General features: G+C 34.2%; 2 protein-coding genes across 2 annotated transcripts; one reads left to right on the forward strand and one right to left on the reverse strand.

Moving 5' to 3' along the window:
• The first annotated feature begins 1,319 nt into the window (after window positions 1-1,319).
• LOC133326365 (bleomycin hydrolase) lies at window positions 1,320-10,149 on the forward strand. Its single transcript, XM_061535017.1, has 8 exons — window positions 1,320-1,452; window positions 6,823-6,989; window positions 7,058-7,303; window positions 7,365-7,502; window positions 8,365-8,613; window positions 8,673-8,899; window positions 9,698-9,818; window positions 9,883-10,149. The coding sequence occupies exons 1-8, from the start codon at window positions 1,449-1,451 to the stop codon at window positions 10,096-10,098; spliced, it is 1,368 nt and encodes a 455-aa protein (XP_061391001.1). The 5' UTR covers window positions 1,320-1,448; the 3' UTR covers window positions 10,099-10,149.
• Window positions 10,150-13,286: 3,137 nt separating this feature from the next.
• LOC133326375 (uncharacterized protein F58A4.6) lies at window positions 13,287-14,671 on the reverse strand. Its single transcript, XM_061535027.1, has 3 exons — window positions 14,328-14,671; window positions 14,139-14,253; window positions 13,287-13,567 (listed from the first exon to the last, which is right to left on the reverse strand). Exons 1-3 carry the CDS (start codon window positions 14,669-14,671, stop codon window positions 13,289-13,291), a joined length of 738 nt encoding a protein of 245 aa, XP_061391011.1. The 3' UTR covers window positions 13,287-13,288.
• Between the last annotated feature and the right edge of the window lie 2,908 nt (window positions 14,672-17,579).

Here is a 17,579-nt window from a genome sequence, read left to right on the forward strand (position 1 = left end):
TATCGGATATGAATTGAACCAAACTTTGTACATAGTAATATTTTTACCAAGTCTAGATCATGTCTGTCTGTCAGCTCAGTCCATTGTGCAAAAGCAATAGGGCTGCTACAACAACCTCAACTAATATATGTGGAATGTATTCATGTAAACAATAGGGCACATTTTTACTCCGGTTTAAACGCAAATACCAGTAATTTCATTTTTAATTTTATTTTTGGTCTGTTCCCGTACTGCAAGAATCTACTAATATTTACTACGATAACGAATTTTCCTTTATGATATCGAAGTAGGAAACAGAACATTTATGATTTTAAATATACCGATATTTCTTTTAGTAGGTAAATTGTACAAATTTAACAAGAAATGTTAATATAGATAACAACACACATTTAAAGAATTTCAGTCCATGTTTTCATAATGCATATTTTCTTTAACTAGATTTCAAATCCCTGCAAGTGCTTTCCCCTTTATTTCCATAATAGCTAAATTCATTTAAACAAGATTATCCGTATCAGATTTATTATTAAAAATAATGTAGATCATATAGTTAAGTCCGTCTTATCCTCCGATAAAATAAAGGTTTAAAACAAAAAAGGGGCGGGACATGTATTGAATTTTTTCCGAAAGAAAATTCCAAAGACCCGGAATGTCGATTTAGAATCTCTTTGGTTGGAAAATAAGATATATCCTTATTTGGAATACCAAGCATTACAGCTCTATCTTAAAGTATCCGACTAATATTCCGTGACGTTAAAACGTAATTTAATATAAAAAATTTGCTTTTGTTCTTCTTCTGACATATGTTTTCATATATCAATTCCTCCGTGTTTGAGGTGGAATTTAAAGTGGCATGAGACACTGAGTCTATGTTGCCACCTTCACGGGTATTCATATATTTCATGGGATTTTTGTGTTTTACGGGTAGAATTAATTGGCTTATATTTCACTATAGTTTTGATTAGTTTTTGTTTTTAAATTCGTATAGCTGCATCTTTGTAGTATTTTGCTAAGGCAAAGTATGCCCTAATATTATTAAAAATTTTAGTATTATATCGATTGAATGTTGATAAATTCCGAGTTTTTGTAGATTTTGCAATAAAGAACGTCTGGTATTTTGGTCAATGTCAGGGCAATTAAAGGTGATGTGGTCCATAGTTTGGATGTCTCCACATTCACATCTGTCGGAGCTGGTTATGTTAATTTATTCGCTTTTGTTACTTTTTAACTTCAATTGCATCAACAAGGGTTAATGAAAATTAACGCCGTAACATAATACTCAACACAACAACGGCGTCATTTTTAACAACGCAACAATGAACCGCTGCCGTTAACTTTAGTATGGCTCGGTTCTGTGCTATCAAAACGCCAAAAACGCATCAAACAAGCGAACATTTGCAAAATCATTAAACATTTAAAGCTTTTTTTCGTTATAAATATTAAATAAAAAAATGTGTAAGTAAATCAATTATTAAAATAGAAAGTATTTAAAAAAAAATAATAAAATATTTCCCAAAAGAAAAGTGTAAATCATATATAACATTGTCCACTCCCTGAAAAAAAAATTATGATGTCCTCCAGCTGCCTGTGTCGACCCATAAAAAGAAATGAAAGTGAATTTTCAAAGCTTTTTTTGTCGGTGTTGGTAATTTTTTTTTCGCAAATTTGCCAAGTAATTGGCAAATATGTATGGATAGATGGATGGACGGATTGTTGTTGTTATTGTAGTTGTGGCTCAGATGCGATGATGGAAATAGCAAATACTATATTTTTCTCCACCATTTTCTATATCCACAACTGACAGCCTGCAACTCACTGCCCCTGACCGAGCGACCGCCCGCCCGCAATTTGTCTTAGTAGATTTCCCGTTCCTTGACTTCACGAAGAAGAGGGTGTTTATGTTGTTTTTAACCACAATTGTGTCAACAACAACAACGGAGCATACGCTACTACAAGTTATGTGTTATGCTGCCGTTTGGCTGCATGGTTGACGCTGAAAGCGAAATCTCATAAAAAGTAATCGAAGCTGGTCATTGTCGTCACAGAAGAGAATTTATTTCCATTTATCCAACAACAAGCAGCCATTCATTGTCTAACAAATAGCTTGTCCAAAAACAAAAAACAATATGCAAATACGCAGCAGCAGCACCTACTATACACAGCAACAACAACATCTTTATATTTTATTGGCGTTGTTGTTGTTTGTTCGTATTCATCGTATCTAGTTTATATGCCGTGGTTGGTCGGTGTAGCTTCTTTGTTTGCATTTAAATTAAAGTTGTTTTTTTATTTTCAATTTTTGCAATTAACCTAAAGCACAGACAAAAGAATGAACCAACCAACCGAACACAAACAGTCAACCGTTGTTGTCGTCCACCCGCCGCCAATCGTGGCGATGATGATGATGGTGTTGGCGGTGGTGGTATTGTTTGCACCCAAAAGGCAATTACTGCTATTTGTTGTTGTTGTTTTGTTGATGCATGGAGTGTTGTTTAGTTGATAGGTTCAGTTATCTGGTTAATTGTGTTAATAGGTTTATATGCAACAGCTTTGTTTTTTTGTTTTTCTTCTTTTGCAATCTACATATATTTTGTGTGATGTTAGGTTGTTGGATGAGTGAGTGAGTCCGTGCTAAGCCGGAAAATGTTTATAAAGATAGTGAAATTGAATGGAATTTTTTTAAAGAACTTTGGTTTTGGAATATTTGGGTCTTTGTCTTTTGTTTTATTTTTATTATTGAGGGAACATTATGATAATTTGGAGATAAAAAATAAGCTATGTAATCAACATCGTTTAATTCGTTGATAGAGACAAAGAAAAAAGTTGAGTTTAGGGTCCTGTTCTTGATCATCGTTGTATTTTCACATTGGTTTTAAAATCAAAGCGTTATTATCACCGGCTTTCCCGAGAAATGTGTGTCCAAAGTATTCTTGTTTAATAAAACCAAGTTTATGGTTTTAAAAAATTCTTCTATAGACATGTGCCAACAGGGGCTACATAATATCCTTTTTTTAAAAAAATGATCGAACTTTGCAAGTTCATATTATCTTGAGAAGTATTATCAAGACTCGATAAGTAATGACGAATTTTTTGGTTTTGAATCCGTCAGGGAATTTTCATCGTCATCTGACGAGAAAATTTTAGATAATGACGTAACAATTAATCCTGATAATACTCGTCGAACTTCTTCAAGATCTAACAAGGGTATACCGCCTAAAAAGTATGGATACAACATTTTCGTTGAAGAAGAGGATCCGTGTTTTATTATACCTGGAAAAGAGAATTGTGTTTGGCAAATTGCAAAAAGGGTCTTCAAAGTTAATTGATTCAAAGTTAAGGAATCAGAGCTAGAGGAGTGGATTTTCCCAAAAATACGGCGAAAACTATGAACACTGTTGTAAAGCAAGCAATAAATAGAAATAAAAGTAGACACCGATATATATTTAAAACAACCTGAAAGTTTTATTATACCTGGAAAAGAGAATTGTGTTTGTAAATTAAACCGAATTGATTCAGGAATCAGAAGGAGAAAGGCTGAACACTGTTTATAAATTAAAAGTGATACGAACTCAATCACATACGTTCTGATTTACGTCGATGACATTATTATTGCATCTAAGACTGATGAGGAAATTTAAGATGTTTTACGTATTCTGAAAATCCCACTTTTGAATAGCGGAATTGGGTGATTTAAGACTATTTGGGGATAGGAATGAGCTGCAATGATGGTTTATATTATTTATTTATTTATTCGATTTCTTTCGATTCGATTCCTTCACAAGAACGTTACATTAAAAAACTATTCAATGAGTTTGATCTTCAAGATCCAAAGACTTCACCAATACCCATGGATCCTGGATATTTGAAGGAAACTACGAATAATTTGCTTGAACGCAATATTTTTATACCGAAAGGCTATCCGATCACTGCTGTATATCTCTAACAATACACGTCCAGATATTGCAGTTGCTGTTTCAATATTACTTGCCCCAATGAAAGAGATTGGACTGTAGTCAAAATATCTAAAGACTGAAATTGCTCGTTGGATCTAAAAGCGATTTAGAATTGAAAGACTTTGCTGATGCTGATTGGGCAGGCGACATCAATTATCGCAAATCTACAAGCTTTGTGATGCTGTCGTCAGTTATGCTAGCCGAAAGCAAGCAAATGTAACTTTATCATCTACCGAGGCAGAATTTGTGGCTCTTACTGAAGCAACTCAGGAACTTCTATGGATTTTGCAATTAATGAAGGAAATTGAAATAAACATATCCAGTCCAGTAGCAGTCGTAACATCGCCCAGGAGCTAAAAATCGACCATAAAACTGTTTTAAAGCATTTCAAATTGACCAGAAACGGCCAGAATTGGCCAAAAGGAGAGGTGTCGTGTTCCACCAGGACAACGTTAGGCCACACAACCTACATTGACTCGCCAGAAACTTCGGGAGTTTGGTTGGAAAGTTTTAATATATCCGCCATACAGGCTGGACTTGGCACCAAGCGAAGTTTAATAAAAAAAATATATAGGATTGCGAAGATCGACAACTAGAGTTTATTTTGGCAAATAGAAAGCAGGACTTAATGGACCAAAATAGGACCAAAATAGAAGGAAAACGCACTAGATGAAGAAAAGAGATGCCATGGCTTTAAAATATCCAGGAATTGCAGAATATAGATAGTTAGAAATAGAGATATATTTGCCACGTTTGTAAATAACTTATAAGAATTGAAATGTACATATGCTAACTAGAGTATTTGCAATTTAATTGAAATTGACCTTGATAGCTTCAAATTGAATTTATTGAACTAAAAAACAACGAATCTTCTAGCAGTATTTCCAGCTGCATAAAAAATATTGTATCCACGGTCCATATCCATTCTCCAAGTCATAAACAAAACCTACCTGTGATACAAATTAAAAATATATATATATATTTATATCCGAGATATGTTCCTAACAATAACTTACTCCCAACTTTGATGTATATCAAATATTCTATGCAGTGGGGGTTACCCCCATATAAAGGATACAAGTCTACACTACTTCCAGAATATCCCTAAAATTTTCAAGTGAAAATCTCAAGAACACTTGAAGATATAGCCGATTTATTGTGTCAGCATCAAGTAACGGCAAGAGTGATTCTCAAACTTTAAACCATTTTTTCTCGCGGCAGTGTTCTTACGAATGGCGGGCACGATAACTAAAAAACTAACAATCCAATCGGTTCCAAATTTTGACACGATTCTCTGGGAGTGTATAGCTCTCGTATAAACTGGGATAAAACCAAAGGGCGAAAAACTTCCTTATTTTTTGAATTAGTTAGTGATCAAAAATATGCGAATTTCCAAAAACATTTTTCCAAAGATCTGCTATTTTCGTAAAAAACTACTTTTTTTTTTAATCGCCTAAAACAACAACAACAACCAAATTTGCTAATAATTTTCCTTCTCTTTTAAATCTTCAATTATATATGGGTAAAGTTACAAACCATAACATGCATTGGTATTCATTTACCAATGAAAATCTTCTTGACAATTTAAAATCGAGAATGGGGGAGGTCCCCTTAAGTACCTGTGCAAATAAGAAAGCGCTGTTAAGACCTCGTGTTTTTCGTATTTTTTACTGATTTTATCTGTTAGGATTCCATTTTTGGCATTTCTTCATGCATATCACTAATTTTTTGTTTAACGACATATCGCTTAAGAGAAGAAAAGCTCTGCCATTCATCGTTTAAAGCAACCAATTTCGCCGGTCTCTTGCTTAGGCGATTTGGGCTACATATGCATTCGACATCCTTTGATTTTATTATTAAATTGATTTTAAATTACAATTGCCATCAAAAATAAGTATTGTTCTTCTAATTAACATCTTATAAATTTTATTAGCATTCTTCGTTCTACACATTTCTATTCGTTCTGAACACTGTATCTTTGTTTGTTCAATATATACTTTTTTTATCAAAGAAACCCCCCCTTTCGTAACACTGCTGTAGCAAAAATGTGTTTACACTTGCATTTTGTCGATTGTCAATATTAGCACATTTTCTTATCGTTTTGTTTATAAATTATTGCAAATCTTAAACATACTCAGATCGGGGTATATTTACATAATTCTAAAATTATTTAAATTGAGATTTAATGAGATGGCAAACAGCAGCGCGCACCCTAAAGCAAAGTCCAATGCGATGTTATTATCATTTGTGATAAGTCTAGAACTGAAGAAGAAGTACAAAATATATTGGAATTATGGTATTCAAAATCCCAACACAAATACATTTCAGTGAACAACTTTTCAATCTTTTATTATATTACTGAAACAGAAAAAGGAAGCACTCTATTATTAGATTCTAGTAGATAGTTTTTTATTCTAATACAAGTCACCCCATACTAATATGTTAATTATTCCAATTGTCAATACAAGTATTTAATTACAGCTTATTTATTTATTGGATGTTTAAGAACCCACACTTTATAGCCCTAAACAACAATATTTGCCATAGTTAACGTAACATTCAAGATTTTCAGATGCTTTGTTTGATATTTTGCATTGCAAAATTTTGTTGTCAAACACATTCATTGATGACATCAGTCAATGCCAGCCATTCATTCCGCTAACAACTCATCATTCATTGGTGTAAAATTTTCAAAATTATATTCACCTATTTTATTACCGCATAAACCAAATTATTACAGTGACAAATAATTGTAGGCGATCCCTACTTAGGACCCGTAGTCTTTTGACAAATGTTTTTATTAACGGACCGCAACAACAACAACTGAACACCTCATTTGCAATGAATTCAAAAGGCTCAAATTTTCTTTTAGCCTCTACCTCGGCCATAACACAGGATAAATTGGACAAATGGCGTCAAAACTTCTACAATGAACCGAAAAATGTATTGGCGCAAAATGTCTGTTCACGTTTCGATCCGTTCGAAGTGTGTTTGTCGCGTAAATGTTTGGAGACCACCAATCATGTGTTCACCCACAAAGTAAGTTTCCCTATTGAACATTTTTTTAGGTTCCTTTTTAATGTGTTTTTGTTTCTTTCTGCTTACAGGTGGAATTGGAAGGCAAACCCGTTACCAATCAAAGAAGTTCCGGCAGATGCTGGCTATTTGCCGCTCTCAATTGCTTACGTTTGCCCATGATGAAAGAATACAACTTGGATGAATTTGAATTCTCTCAGGCTTATCTCTTCTATTGGGATAAAATTGAGCGTTGCAATTATTTCCTAAATAATATTGTAAAAACTTCGAAACGTGGCGAAAAAGTTGATGGACGTCTGGTGTCATTTTTATTGAATGTAAGGAAAATAATATCGGTATATTTTTTCTAACTCTTAATTATAATTTGTTGTATTACAGGACCCCACCTCTGACGGTGGCCAATGGGATATGCTAGTTAATTTGATAACCAAACATGGAGTTATGCCAAAGAAATGTTTCCCCGAAAGTTACAGTTGTGAGTCCAGTATGCGTATGAATGGTGTTTTGAAGAGCAAAGTAAGTTAGAATTTTTCCAATTTTGAAGACCCATAAGCAATGAGTTTTTAAATAACAATGTACAATCAATCTAGTGGATTTTATATAGAATTTTTTTCAAACATTACTAGACACAATATTTGTATTTGATAAAGATTTATTTCTGACCATCTAAAGACCCATAAGCGTAAAAAGTTTTATTTTCAACCAGAGCGTCTATTTTCTGAGAACTTCCTTTTATTGCATTATAGACCTGAATTTTATAAAGATTTTATTTCAGCCATCCAGATTGAATTTTATAAATACTTCTTTTCAACCATAAGCGGGTTTTTTTATAAAGAATTCTTGTCAACAATTTAAGAACCTAAAAGTGTTGATTATATATAGGTATCTTTCAACCATCTACAGATTTATAAACGTGGATTTTATAAACATTTCCTTTCCGTCATCTATGGACACATAGGCATGGATTTTATAAAGATTTTATTTCTACCATCTATATAGCCATGAGCGTAGATTGTATAAGGATTTTATTTCCACCATCTATAGAGCCATGAGCGTGTATTTTATAAAGATTCTATTTCTACCATCTATAGAGCCATAAGCGTGGATTTTATAAACATTTTATTTCCACCATCTATAGAGCCATGAGCGTGGATTTTATAAAGATTTCTTTTCAACCATATAAACACTCATAAACGTGGATTAAATATAGACAATTTTATAAGCATTTTTTCAACCATCCACAGACCCATAAGCTTGGGTTTTATACAGATTTTTTCTCCACCATGCAAAGACCCTCCTCTTTAATAACCAAAATATTTAATTGTAATTCTTTACGTTTTCAATACAAATTCAAATTGTATTCCTCTTTCTTTTCCAGCTACGTGAATATTCCAAAGTACTGCGTGACCTGATGGATACCAATCCCTCGGATGAGGAAGTCAATGCTAAAATTGATGAAATGATGGGTGAAATCTATAAAGTTGTTGGCATTTGTTTGGGTATACCATCCAAAGAATTTACCTGGGAGTATTATGATAAAACCAAAAATTATCATTCCGTGGGACCAATTACACCACTGGAATTCTATGAAACCAAGGTTAAGCCTCTATTCAATGTTGAGGACAAGGTAAGAACTCTACAAACTATGTTTTTAAATTATATTAAATGCAATATTTTTATTTGTAGGTATGTTTAGTTACCGATCCTCGTCCATCTAGCAAATACAATCAAGCCTATACTGTTGATTGTTTAGGCAATGTTGTCGATGGCCGCCCTGTTTTGTATAATAATCAACCCGTTGAAGTCCTTCTACAAATGGTTGCTGCCAGTTTAAAGGCCGGTGAGCCGGTATGGTTTGGCTGCGAAGTTAGTAAACGTTTTGCTGGCAAGCAAGGCATTGAAGATTTGAATGTGTAAGTTGTGAAATGAAAAATATTGGAACATTCTCTAAATTTCATCTCAAGGCTTTGAGAAAAAAACAATTTTTGTGGAAAACAAGTAATGTTATGTGGACAAGTAAAGCTCGAAGAAGGGTTATATTGGAGTGCGTTGAGGATAGTATCCATATAATGTTTATCCATCGAATTTGCTGTAGTTGGATACGTTCCGAACGAATATATTCTTACTCAGCCAAAGACTTTTCTTACAACCCATTATATACGAACTTTTGTCCTGCTACAACAACCAAAAAATCTCAATATTGGTCAAGGTTTTCGAATCGCTCCCATTTTTTTATTTTGATAATTTTGATCAACCACAATACAACGTATTCCCACAAATAGGCTGCAATTTTTCCAATTTGGAATATGATTGTGTAGACAATTCCTTACTGAAAATTATCGTTCACGTTTTCGTTTAGCCCATATTAAATTAAATTTCGGTGTTTTGAGGATTGTGAACCCGCCTCGCCAAAATTATAAAGATTGGATCCTGTTTAGATAAGCAGCCATACACCCAAAATTAATTTTAGGACATTTTTATTCATTATTTCTGGAATAAAGTGGGTTACACAACCTTCTTTGGTAACATTGTTTTAACCACTCTTTCGAACATCATTCCCTGCAGTAAAGTTCTATGCGTTGTTTGCAACTTTTCTGGAAATAAATGTTAATATCTCTATTGTGAAGGTTCCCAAAAATTCCGATCGACCAAACTTTACGCCTATTTGCACTTACCTGTTTATATTAATTTTTATTTCATCTCAATTTCAGCCATGACTTCAAACTGGTCTTCGATATTGATATTCAGAAAACTCTGACCAAAGCTGATCGCCTTATTTATGGTGAATCTGCCATGACTCATGCCATGGTATTTACTGCGGTTTCTTTGGATGTAAGTGGAAATTGCACTTCCCAGCTCTACAATAATTTACATTATATTTTCTTTCATCATTCAGGATAATGGTGAAGTTAAAAAGTTACGTGTTGAAAACTCCTGGGGCGAAGATCGAGGCGAAAAAGGTTATCTGGTAATGTCAGCCGAATGGTTCAAAGAATTCGGTTTTGAAGTTGTCGTCGATAAGAAATATGTGCCTGCCGATATACTAAGTGTGTTCGATCAGGATCCTATAGTATTGCCCGCATGGGATCCAATGGGCACCTTGGCCCAATAAAAATGTTACCTTTTTTATATAAATATTTAAAACAAAAAATCAACAATATTTAAATATTTCAATTTAATGTCTAAACAAATGATGGATGGTACACACACATAACCAATCAACAACAACATAAAGAAAAAAATCAATCCCAAAAAAAACATGCTTTTTATAAATCAAGGTTTTCTCTATCACACCATATATAAACAATGTTGGCCTTTTCTGCAAAAAAGGCAATAAATCACCCCCAAACGCCCCCTCATATCCAATTTGTCTATGCATCACTCTATAAGAAATGGAAATAAATATATATAAATATGTATATGCAGTTCTTCACTACCCTATCCCCCTCTACATCTCTATACTATATAAATATATAATCTTATACATTTTTATAAAAATACATACAAATAGCTACTTAAAGTTTAATATGTGGTTTTAATTTGTTTATTATGAATTTACGAGGGATTATCCAAAATAAATTACAGTCGTACCCAATAAAGGTTGCACCAAATCATTTAATTATTTACCCATTGCCTCCACGAGAACCCAATTTGTCAAATATATGGGGGTTATTGTTGGAGATTTTGGATCAGTACTGAAAACAAAACCATAAAATATAGCAATAAATGCAGTTTGTTCTTTCATTTAAAAAGGCTGGGGAAATTTTAGCGCCTAAAAATATGCTTTACTTTTTAATATTTCTATACTGAAGAATTTTGTTTCGAACAAAAATATGGCAACATGGCATGTTGATTGACGAAAAATCAAATTTACAAATGCATTGCGTTGATCAAATGAGGTATTAGGCAAACAGACTTGAGTAGCAGCTATATTTGGCCGGAAGGAAAAATGTAAACGGCTATATCTCAGCAACGAATTGAGGTATTTTAATGAAACTTTCACCATTTGGTAGGAGAAACAATGTAGTTTATGTGTAATAAAACAAAATAATGTAAAATCATACATATATTGCTTAGATGAAGGGAAAACACAAAGAGAGGAAAAATTCAAATTTTCTGTAAAAAAATCGATGTGAACGTATAGAACAATACCCAAATATTGAACCTAAATATAGATTTATGAAAATTATTGCTTAGTTAGCCCATATTATGGGCAACAACTGCTGATGCATTTTACGTATCTTGTACTTGTCAGTAGTTAGTAGATTGAATTTTCTTTTGCACGGTCATATTTCTTGACAATGATTTAAAATAAAATATGTAGACATAAAAATATAGCTAATATCTCTGAAGTTTCTATATCCTGAGCATATGAGAGGAAAGTTCTCCGATGCTATGTTTGAGAAAGTTTGCAGTTTCAGGTTGGTCTGTTCAGAGGCCTATTTGCTCTTGAGGAATATAATTTCGTGTGACCGCTTTGATAGGTGATAGAACGGTCCACAGCCAAAATTTGGGAAATAGTAGACATAGGAATGGATAGGAAGTTCTCTGAAGTAATGTTGACACAATTTCGGACTTCTGACCCATTGACTTTCCTATGGAGCCGTTCAGAGACCAATATTCTATTGTCCGCGTTCAGAGGTGACAAATTTGGGAACGCATTTTCATCCGAGAAAAAAAGCGGACACCAGGAGATACAGGAATTTCGTTGGTGCTATTACAGACGATATTTTTATATATATTTATTTTAGGCATATGAGATGGAAGTTCTCCGATTCTATGTAAGGTCTCCACATTCAGGTTAATTGGCTTTCCATTGCATTTGTTCAAAGAGCGATTTGCTGTTGGGGAATAGAATTTCAAATGATCGCGGTAAATTTCGGGGTTGACTGATTCAAGGGGAAAAGTAGATATCAAAATCTCGCATTGACTCTCCCATGGAACCGTTCAGAGGCCAATTTTCTGGTGTCCACGGTCAGATATGACAAATTGAGGAACGTATTTTCATCCGAGAAAAATAGTGTACATCAGGAGAGACAGGAGTTTCGTTGGTGCTATTGCTGATGATGTATCTAAATCCTGGTCATATTAAAGGGAAGTTCTCCGATGCTATGTTTGACGAAGTCTCTAGATTCGGGCTAATTTGCTTCCCTGTTCCAACGTTCAGAGACCGATCTGCTGATGTCGTCAGGTAAATGGAATTAGCGTATACACCACTACCGTGGTAAGGTTTCTTTTTTGTTGTAACATTCCTGTCATTTTAGATAATAAACAGATATTATAGTGAGACTCGGGTAGTTTCGGATACTAACAACCATTTTTATCAGAAAATATACCCCTCCCTTTATGCAAATCTCCCTTGACGTGCATGGCCAAAGGTGACTATACATTAGTTGGTAGCTCTATGGGTGTTGGATCAGATCTTTTTATATATTATAGACATAGGAATCTGAATTATAATCCTCAATACAGATGTCAGAAAAGACAGTAAGCTCCTTAATTACTAGACCTAAGAAGAAGTAGTTGGATAATATTGATAGGTGACTAGAAGGGTTGTTGTTTTCATATTCTGAAAGTTCGCAAATTGTGGTTGCTTTTATAAATAATTGGAAGGCTCATGTGATGCGGCCCGAATTCATCAGTTCGCACGTAATCGGAATTTAGACGTGTCTTAGCTGTTACAGATGAGGAGTGTTATTCGATTATGGCATTCATACCGATTTGTTCTATTGTCTGGTTAACTGTATCTTTATGAATTCTATTCAGATCTGTTGAACTAGTAAGTTTCAGGTTGAATCATTGAAGCCCTCTGTCTCTGCATTCCTGGCGTGTTTGGGTGGGGAAAATTGTGTCCAAGCTATATTTGGTTGTGGCGAGTATGATCGGGTTGAATATGGTCCTCAGTTTTCATGAGAAGAGGCAACGACCATCCTATATTGATTGGTCGGTCCTTTTGATTTTCAAATGCATTCATTAATAAAATAAGTAAATTAATAAAGCATTATTTATGGCTCCATTCGCTCCATGGGTCTTTGTTACCGGAAATTTGTAATCTTCAGTTTTTATGTCTTTTTCATAAGAATATATTTTCTTTAATTTAGTTGATGTTTGCCATTTTTAAAAGGGGAATATATAACATACATAAATATCCAAACAAAGTACTCAATGATTTTACAGCCCTGAGTTTTAAGCCGTTTGCATCCAAAAGCACTAAATATCGCCTTTGTAGAATGAAAATTGTTTACACGTCTCGTATATGTGGCGTTGTTGTCTTTGAAGTCCTCTAAAAATTAATTCCATCACTATGCAATTGCTCTTCCTTTCTTTTTCATTCGCAGACCATATTCATATTGTAATCTCAGCCAAATGCCTTTACACATTTTTACCAAACGGCTATCCATTTCCTCATTGGCCCGGGCAAAGGCATACTGGGAACGTATTATATATTTGGCAGTTCGTAACCGTCCAATTTGTATTAAAGATATGCTGTAGTAGAGTAAACAACGTGATTGCAGGAATGGGTCACCCAATTGGATGCCGATGCGTAGCTGTTTCCGGGAGATTTTTCCAGCTACTTGAGCCTACAATAATTAAAAAAAAGAAAGAAAATTTTTTAGATAAGGATGTAAGTCAATGTATAATATTAATGAGTATGGACCAAGTTAAATTTAGGTGAGGCTCATTTCTCAGGATATACGGATTTCTTCGATAATATAAAGCATGGCAAGGGTCCTAGTAAGGATTACGTATGGTAAATTTTTCAAAACAATCCGCGACCGGACTCTAAAAAGGCTTAAAAGTGATTTTAATTTACGAAATTATTAATCATGTTTATGCATGCTAATTATTTATTAAAGCTTTTTTTAAGATTCTATGATAAGATAAATCTATTGTTGGGTTTATGATTTTGGAGTAGTTGATGCATTGTGGTTTTTGGAACCGATCTTAACCTTGTGGCTAGGTTCCCATTCATGCAAAAATAAATTGAAATTCACGCTATCCCAGATGTCAATTTCATAGCGTAAACGTCAAATATAATCTACTGGAGTAGTGAAAAAAAAGGAAAGGATTAACGCGATGTATACGCTATGGAATTGAGGTTTGAAATCGAGTCGATTATGTACTTTAAACATACAAACCATTTGTACTTACACATTCAGAAAATTGTTCACCCAATGCTGAATAGCCGCCACCCAATGTGGATAGCCATGACATTAGATAATCTGTTTCGATTTTCTCCCATAATTTGCGGGCCAGCATGCGGTTCCTATGCAAGATGAAAATAGACTAAATAAATAACTTATTTCCTTATAAATAACATTCAAATTTTCTTCAACCTACCACCGATAGTCAATAATCTCCTTGGCCGGTGGTACAATTTGCAGCCACAACAATTGAGTATCTTTTAAAGCTGGATGGCAACACAAGATTCTACGATATTCCTTAAAATGAAGTAGTTCTTTGAGCAAATAATAGAACGCTATGCCATCTATATCGATGCGGCATCTCCTCAATGTCCTACATCGTTGTTCTGCTAAGGCAGTTGTTGTTATTTGCTTCCTAATGTCATTTTTTGTTAAAACATTTATTTCCACATTTGATGATTTGTTGTTGTTCTCTTCGGGCTGTAATTGGTAATACGTCCGCTTTTCCCAATAATCACTTATACAAATAAATAATTGCATTATTATTTTTTATTTTAAATATTTAAACATTTAATTTGCAAACTTTGCACTTCCACACTATCGTAAAATTGGTTGGTCTGGTTATGCCGAACCAATTGATTTACGTTCCAAATGATACGAATACGGTGGAGACGGCTGAGAATGGCAGATAAATCATTAACACAAAATAAAATGTCCACTTTAAGGAGATGTTTACGAATGAGTGTAATGTAAAACTGCGATATTTGTTTAGGAAGAGACGTGATGTGAAATGTGAAAATCAGCTGATAATGTTAGGGATTCGTAAAGCCGATAGAAAAAAACGATGGAACTGAAAAATTGAATAATTCAGTTAATTTTAAGAAAAAATTCTATAGTATTTTTTTGTCTTCAAAATTATTAATGTTGGCTACGTTATTTCTTAACGAGAAGAGAATAGTTTATTATTTTTTTTAAAACTGTGACCATCAAACAGTTGATATAGGCTATATTTGCACTAAATCTACGATAATTATACAGTTTAAAGTGTGCAATATTTGCTCAAAATCGGATATTCAGTGGGCTTAGTTAGAGGTTAGCAAGATTTCAAATATCTCAATTTTCTGAAATGAAGAAGATGTGTGGAACAAAAATTATACTTTATTGATTTCATTTTATAACATTAAATTATTGGATCAATGGAGCTCATTTACAGACTTGTAAATAATTTAAGCTAAATCCAAATGCTCAAATGAAATGTAGGGGATAGGGCGTCACTTTTTGCTTTCAAGTCGATGGCTAATGTTTCTTTGAACCAAATCCATTTTAGATAATTTTATGTTGTGTTTCCCAATCCTAAATCAAGTCTGAAGATGGGACAAATGGTCAACATTTTCAATATATTTATTGGATTTAAATCGAATGGAATTTCCGATTTGAACCAATCTTTGCACAACCCTCTTTACCATAGGCTGAGGGTATATTTCTGTTGGCAATACCGCATGATAATTTTTTACTTGTTTATTATTTGATTTATTATTGATTATACATTCAGCCTTATCGTTACTTACGGCACATTACAAATGTCCGTCCGTCTGTCTAGTGGCACTATATCTCTCGAAGGGAGTAACCGATTTCATCCAAACTTTGCATATTGTTCTATGGAGCAACATCATCTAGAACCTCTGTAAAAATGGTCAACTCGACAGGCTGAGGGCATATATCTATCGACAACACCGACTGATACTTTTTGGCTTTGTCAAGTGTTGTGTAGTCCAAGTGAACCTGAGTAACAACAAGCCCTTAAGGCTGATAATATTCGCAACCTTGATCGAATATTGATGCTACCATGAAGAAAATTTTGCCAATTCTAAGATATAATTAATAAGATCAAAGCTATGGTTGGTCTGGAAAAACAGGTAGTACCAATTTGGACTTTGGTTATGTTAAAGTCGGTTGTGATAAGCGTAGAGGTCGGAGGATTATTTTTTTTATTTATTTAGTTTGGCAAACTTTGTAGAAGTAGCATCGGTCAAGTGTCATATTTAGCCCTTCTTATCAATTTTCTTTAGGATAGTTTCCAAACTGTATTTCCAGTAGTGAGATGGTTGCTAAATGGAATGTTATCTTAGCTTAATCAGGAGTAAATTTACCTTTGTGGATGAAAAATAATTCGATAAATAATTATAATAAATAAATTCGTTGAAAAATAATTCGATAGACAACATCAAAGTATTCGTTTCAATTTTGCAAATTAATATGGTGTTCATTCAGAGAGGAGGTGGGTGCAAATTCTTTTTCACGTTTCCCTTCTGAAAACGCTGCTTCTCCTCTCGTCGTCTTCTCTTGACCTATGTCGATGATGATGTGTTCATTTTCTCGTCCCTTTACTATGGTGGTTAACAGGCATTTTCAGTAATGTTGTCTCAAATTGAATGTAATGCTTCCGCCGGTGGATTTCGGTAGAATTAAAACGAAACGAAAAATTGAAACGGTATTGAATATTACTAAATTTAGTTTTGATAAATAAAATGAAACACTAACTGTTAGCTTTAATGTCGCCTTCTTCTGTAGTTGACGTTTTGTTTCATTTTGACCAGATGTTTTATTGTGATAATCCAATTTCTCGCCAGATTACCTTCCCTTGGCCTTGTCGATGACTTTACGTTTTCATATATTTAGCTGGTTGTTCATTTGAAGGCGTCTTAATCTCATATTTCTGTTCTGAAGTTTCAGTGAAACATCTGCAAATAAAAATTAAACATTAAAGGCATTTGTTTTTGGTAAATCTTCTTTTAAGACAACAAATCAAAATAAAAAATAAAGAAGTTACTTACTTAGCTGGCTTGTTAGAGAACGGTTGTTCCATAAGCCGAGCTTAAAAAAGATTTCTAAGCGCGCCGGTCTTGTGCGCAAGTCCACCAATTTGGAAGTCCACGTTCCAAGATGTTGTTTTCTACTTGGTATTTCAATCTAATTCGTGGTCTTCCCCTTCTACGGGAACCATCAGTAGGCTCATTTTTATATGCCTTTTGACCTGGTCATCTTCATTCATCCGCACAACATGGCCTAGCCACCGTAGTCGCTGCAGCTCAATACGACTGACTATGTCGATGTCCGCGTATAAATTGTAGAGCTCGTAGTTCATTCGACGCCGATATTCACCGTCGAGGGAGATCGGCCCGTAGATCTTTCGGAGAATTTTTCTCTCAAACACCCCAAGCGCTGCCTCATCTGCTTGCGCAAGTACCCATGCTTCTGATCCATATAATAGCACGGGTAGTATCAGCGAGAGTAATAGCGAGAGGTGGCCTTGTTTCTAAACTGCTTACTTAGACCATAGTAGAATCTGTTGGCCATCACAATCCTTCTCCGAATTTCAAACTGATATTATTCGTTTTATTTATGGCGGTACCAAGGTATATAAAGCCTTTAACTACCTCGAAGCTGT

Source organism: Musca vetustissima, unplaced genomic scaffold (genome assembly GCF_032173495.1).
Source record: "Musca vetustissima isolate MV318-11 ecotype Yass unplaced genomic scaffold, APGP_CSIRO_Mvet_v1 utg25321, whole genome shotgun sequence".
NCBI lineage: Eukaryota > Metazoa > Arthropoda > Insecta > Diptera > Muscidae > Musca > Musca vetustissima.

Excerpts from the sequence above, each read along its gene's own strand:
- LOC133326375 (XM_061535027.1), bottom strand. The coding sequence starts at position 14,671 with ATGCAATTATTTATTTGTATAAGTGATTATTGGGAAAAGCGGACGTAT. Across the intron at positions 14,254-14,327 it reads GAGATTATTGACTATCGGTG|GAACCGCATGCTGGCCCGCA; the intron begins GTAGGTTGAAGA and ends CATCTTGCATAG. Across the intron at positions 13,568-14,138 it reads GTGAACAATTTTCTGAATGT|GCTCAAGTAGCTGGAAAAAT; the intron begins GTAAGTACAAAT and ends TAATTATTGTAG.
- LOC133326365 (XM_061535017.1), top strand. Across the intron at positions 6,990-7,057 it reads ATCATGTGTTCACCCACAAA|GTGGAATTGGAAGGCAAACC; the intron begins GTAAGTTTCCCT and ends TTCTGCTTACAG. Across the intron at positions 8,900-9,697 it reads GGCATTGAAGATTTGAATGT|CCATGACTTCAAACTGGTCT; the intron begins GTAAGTTGTGAA and ends TCTCAATTTCAG.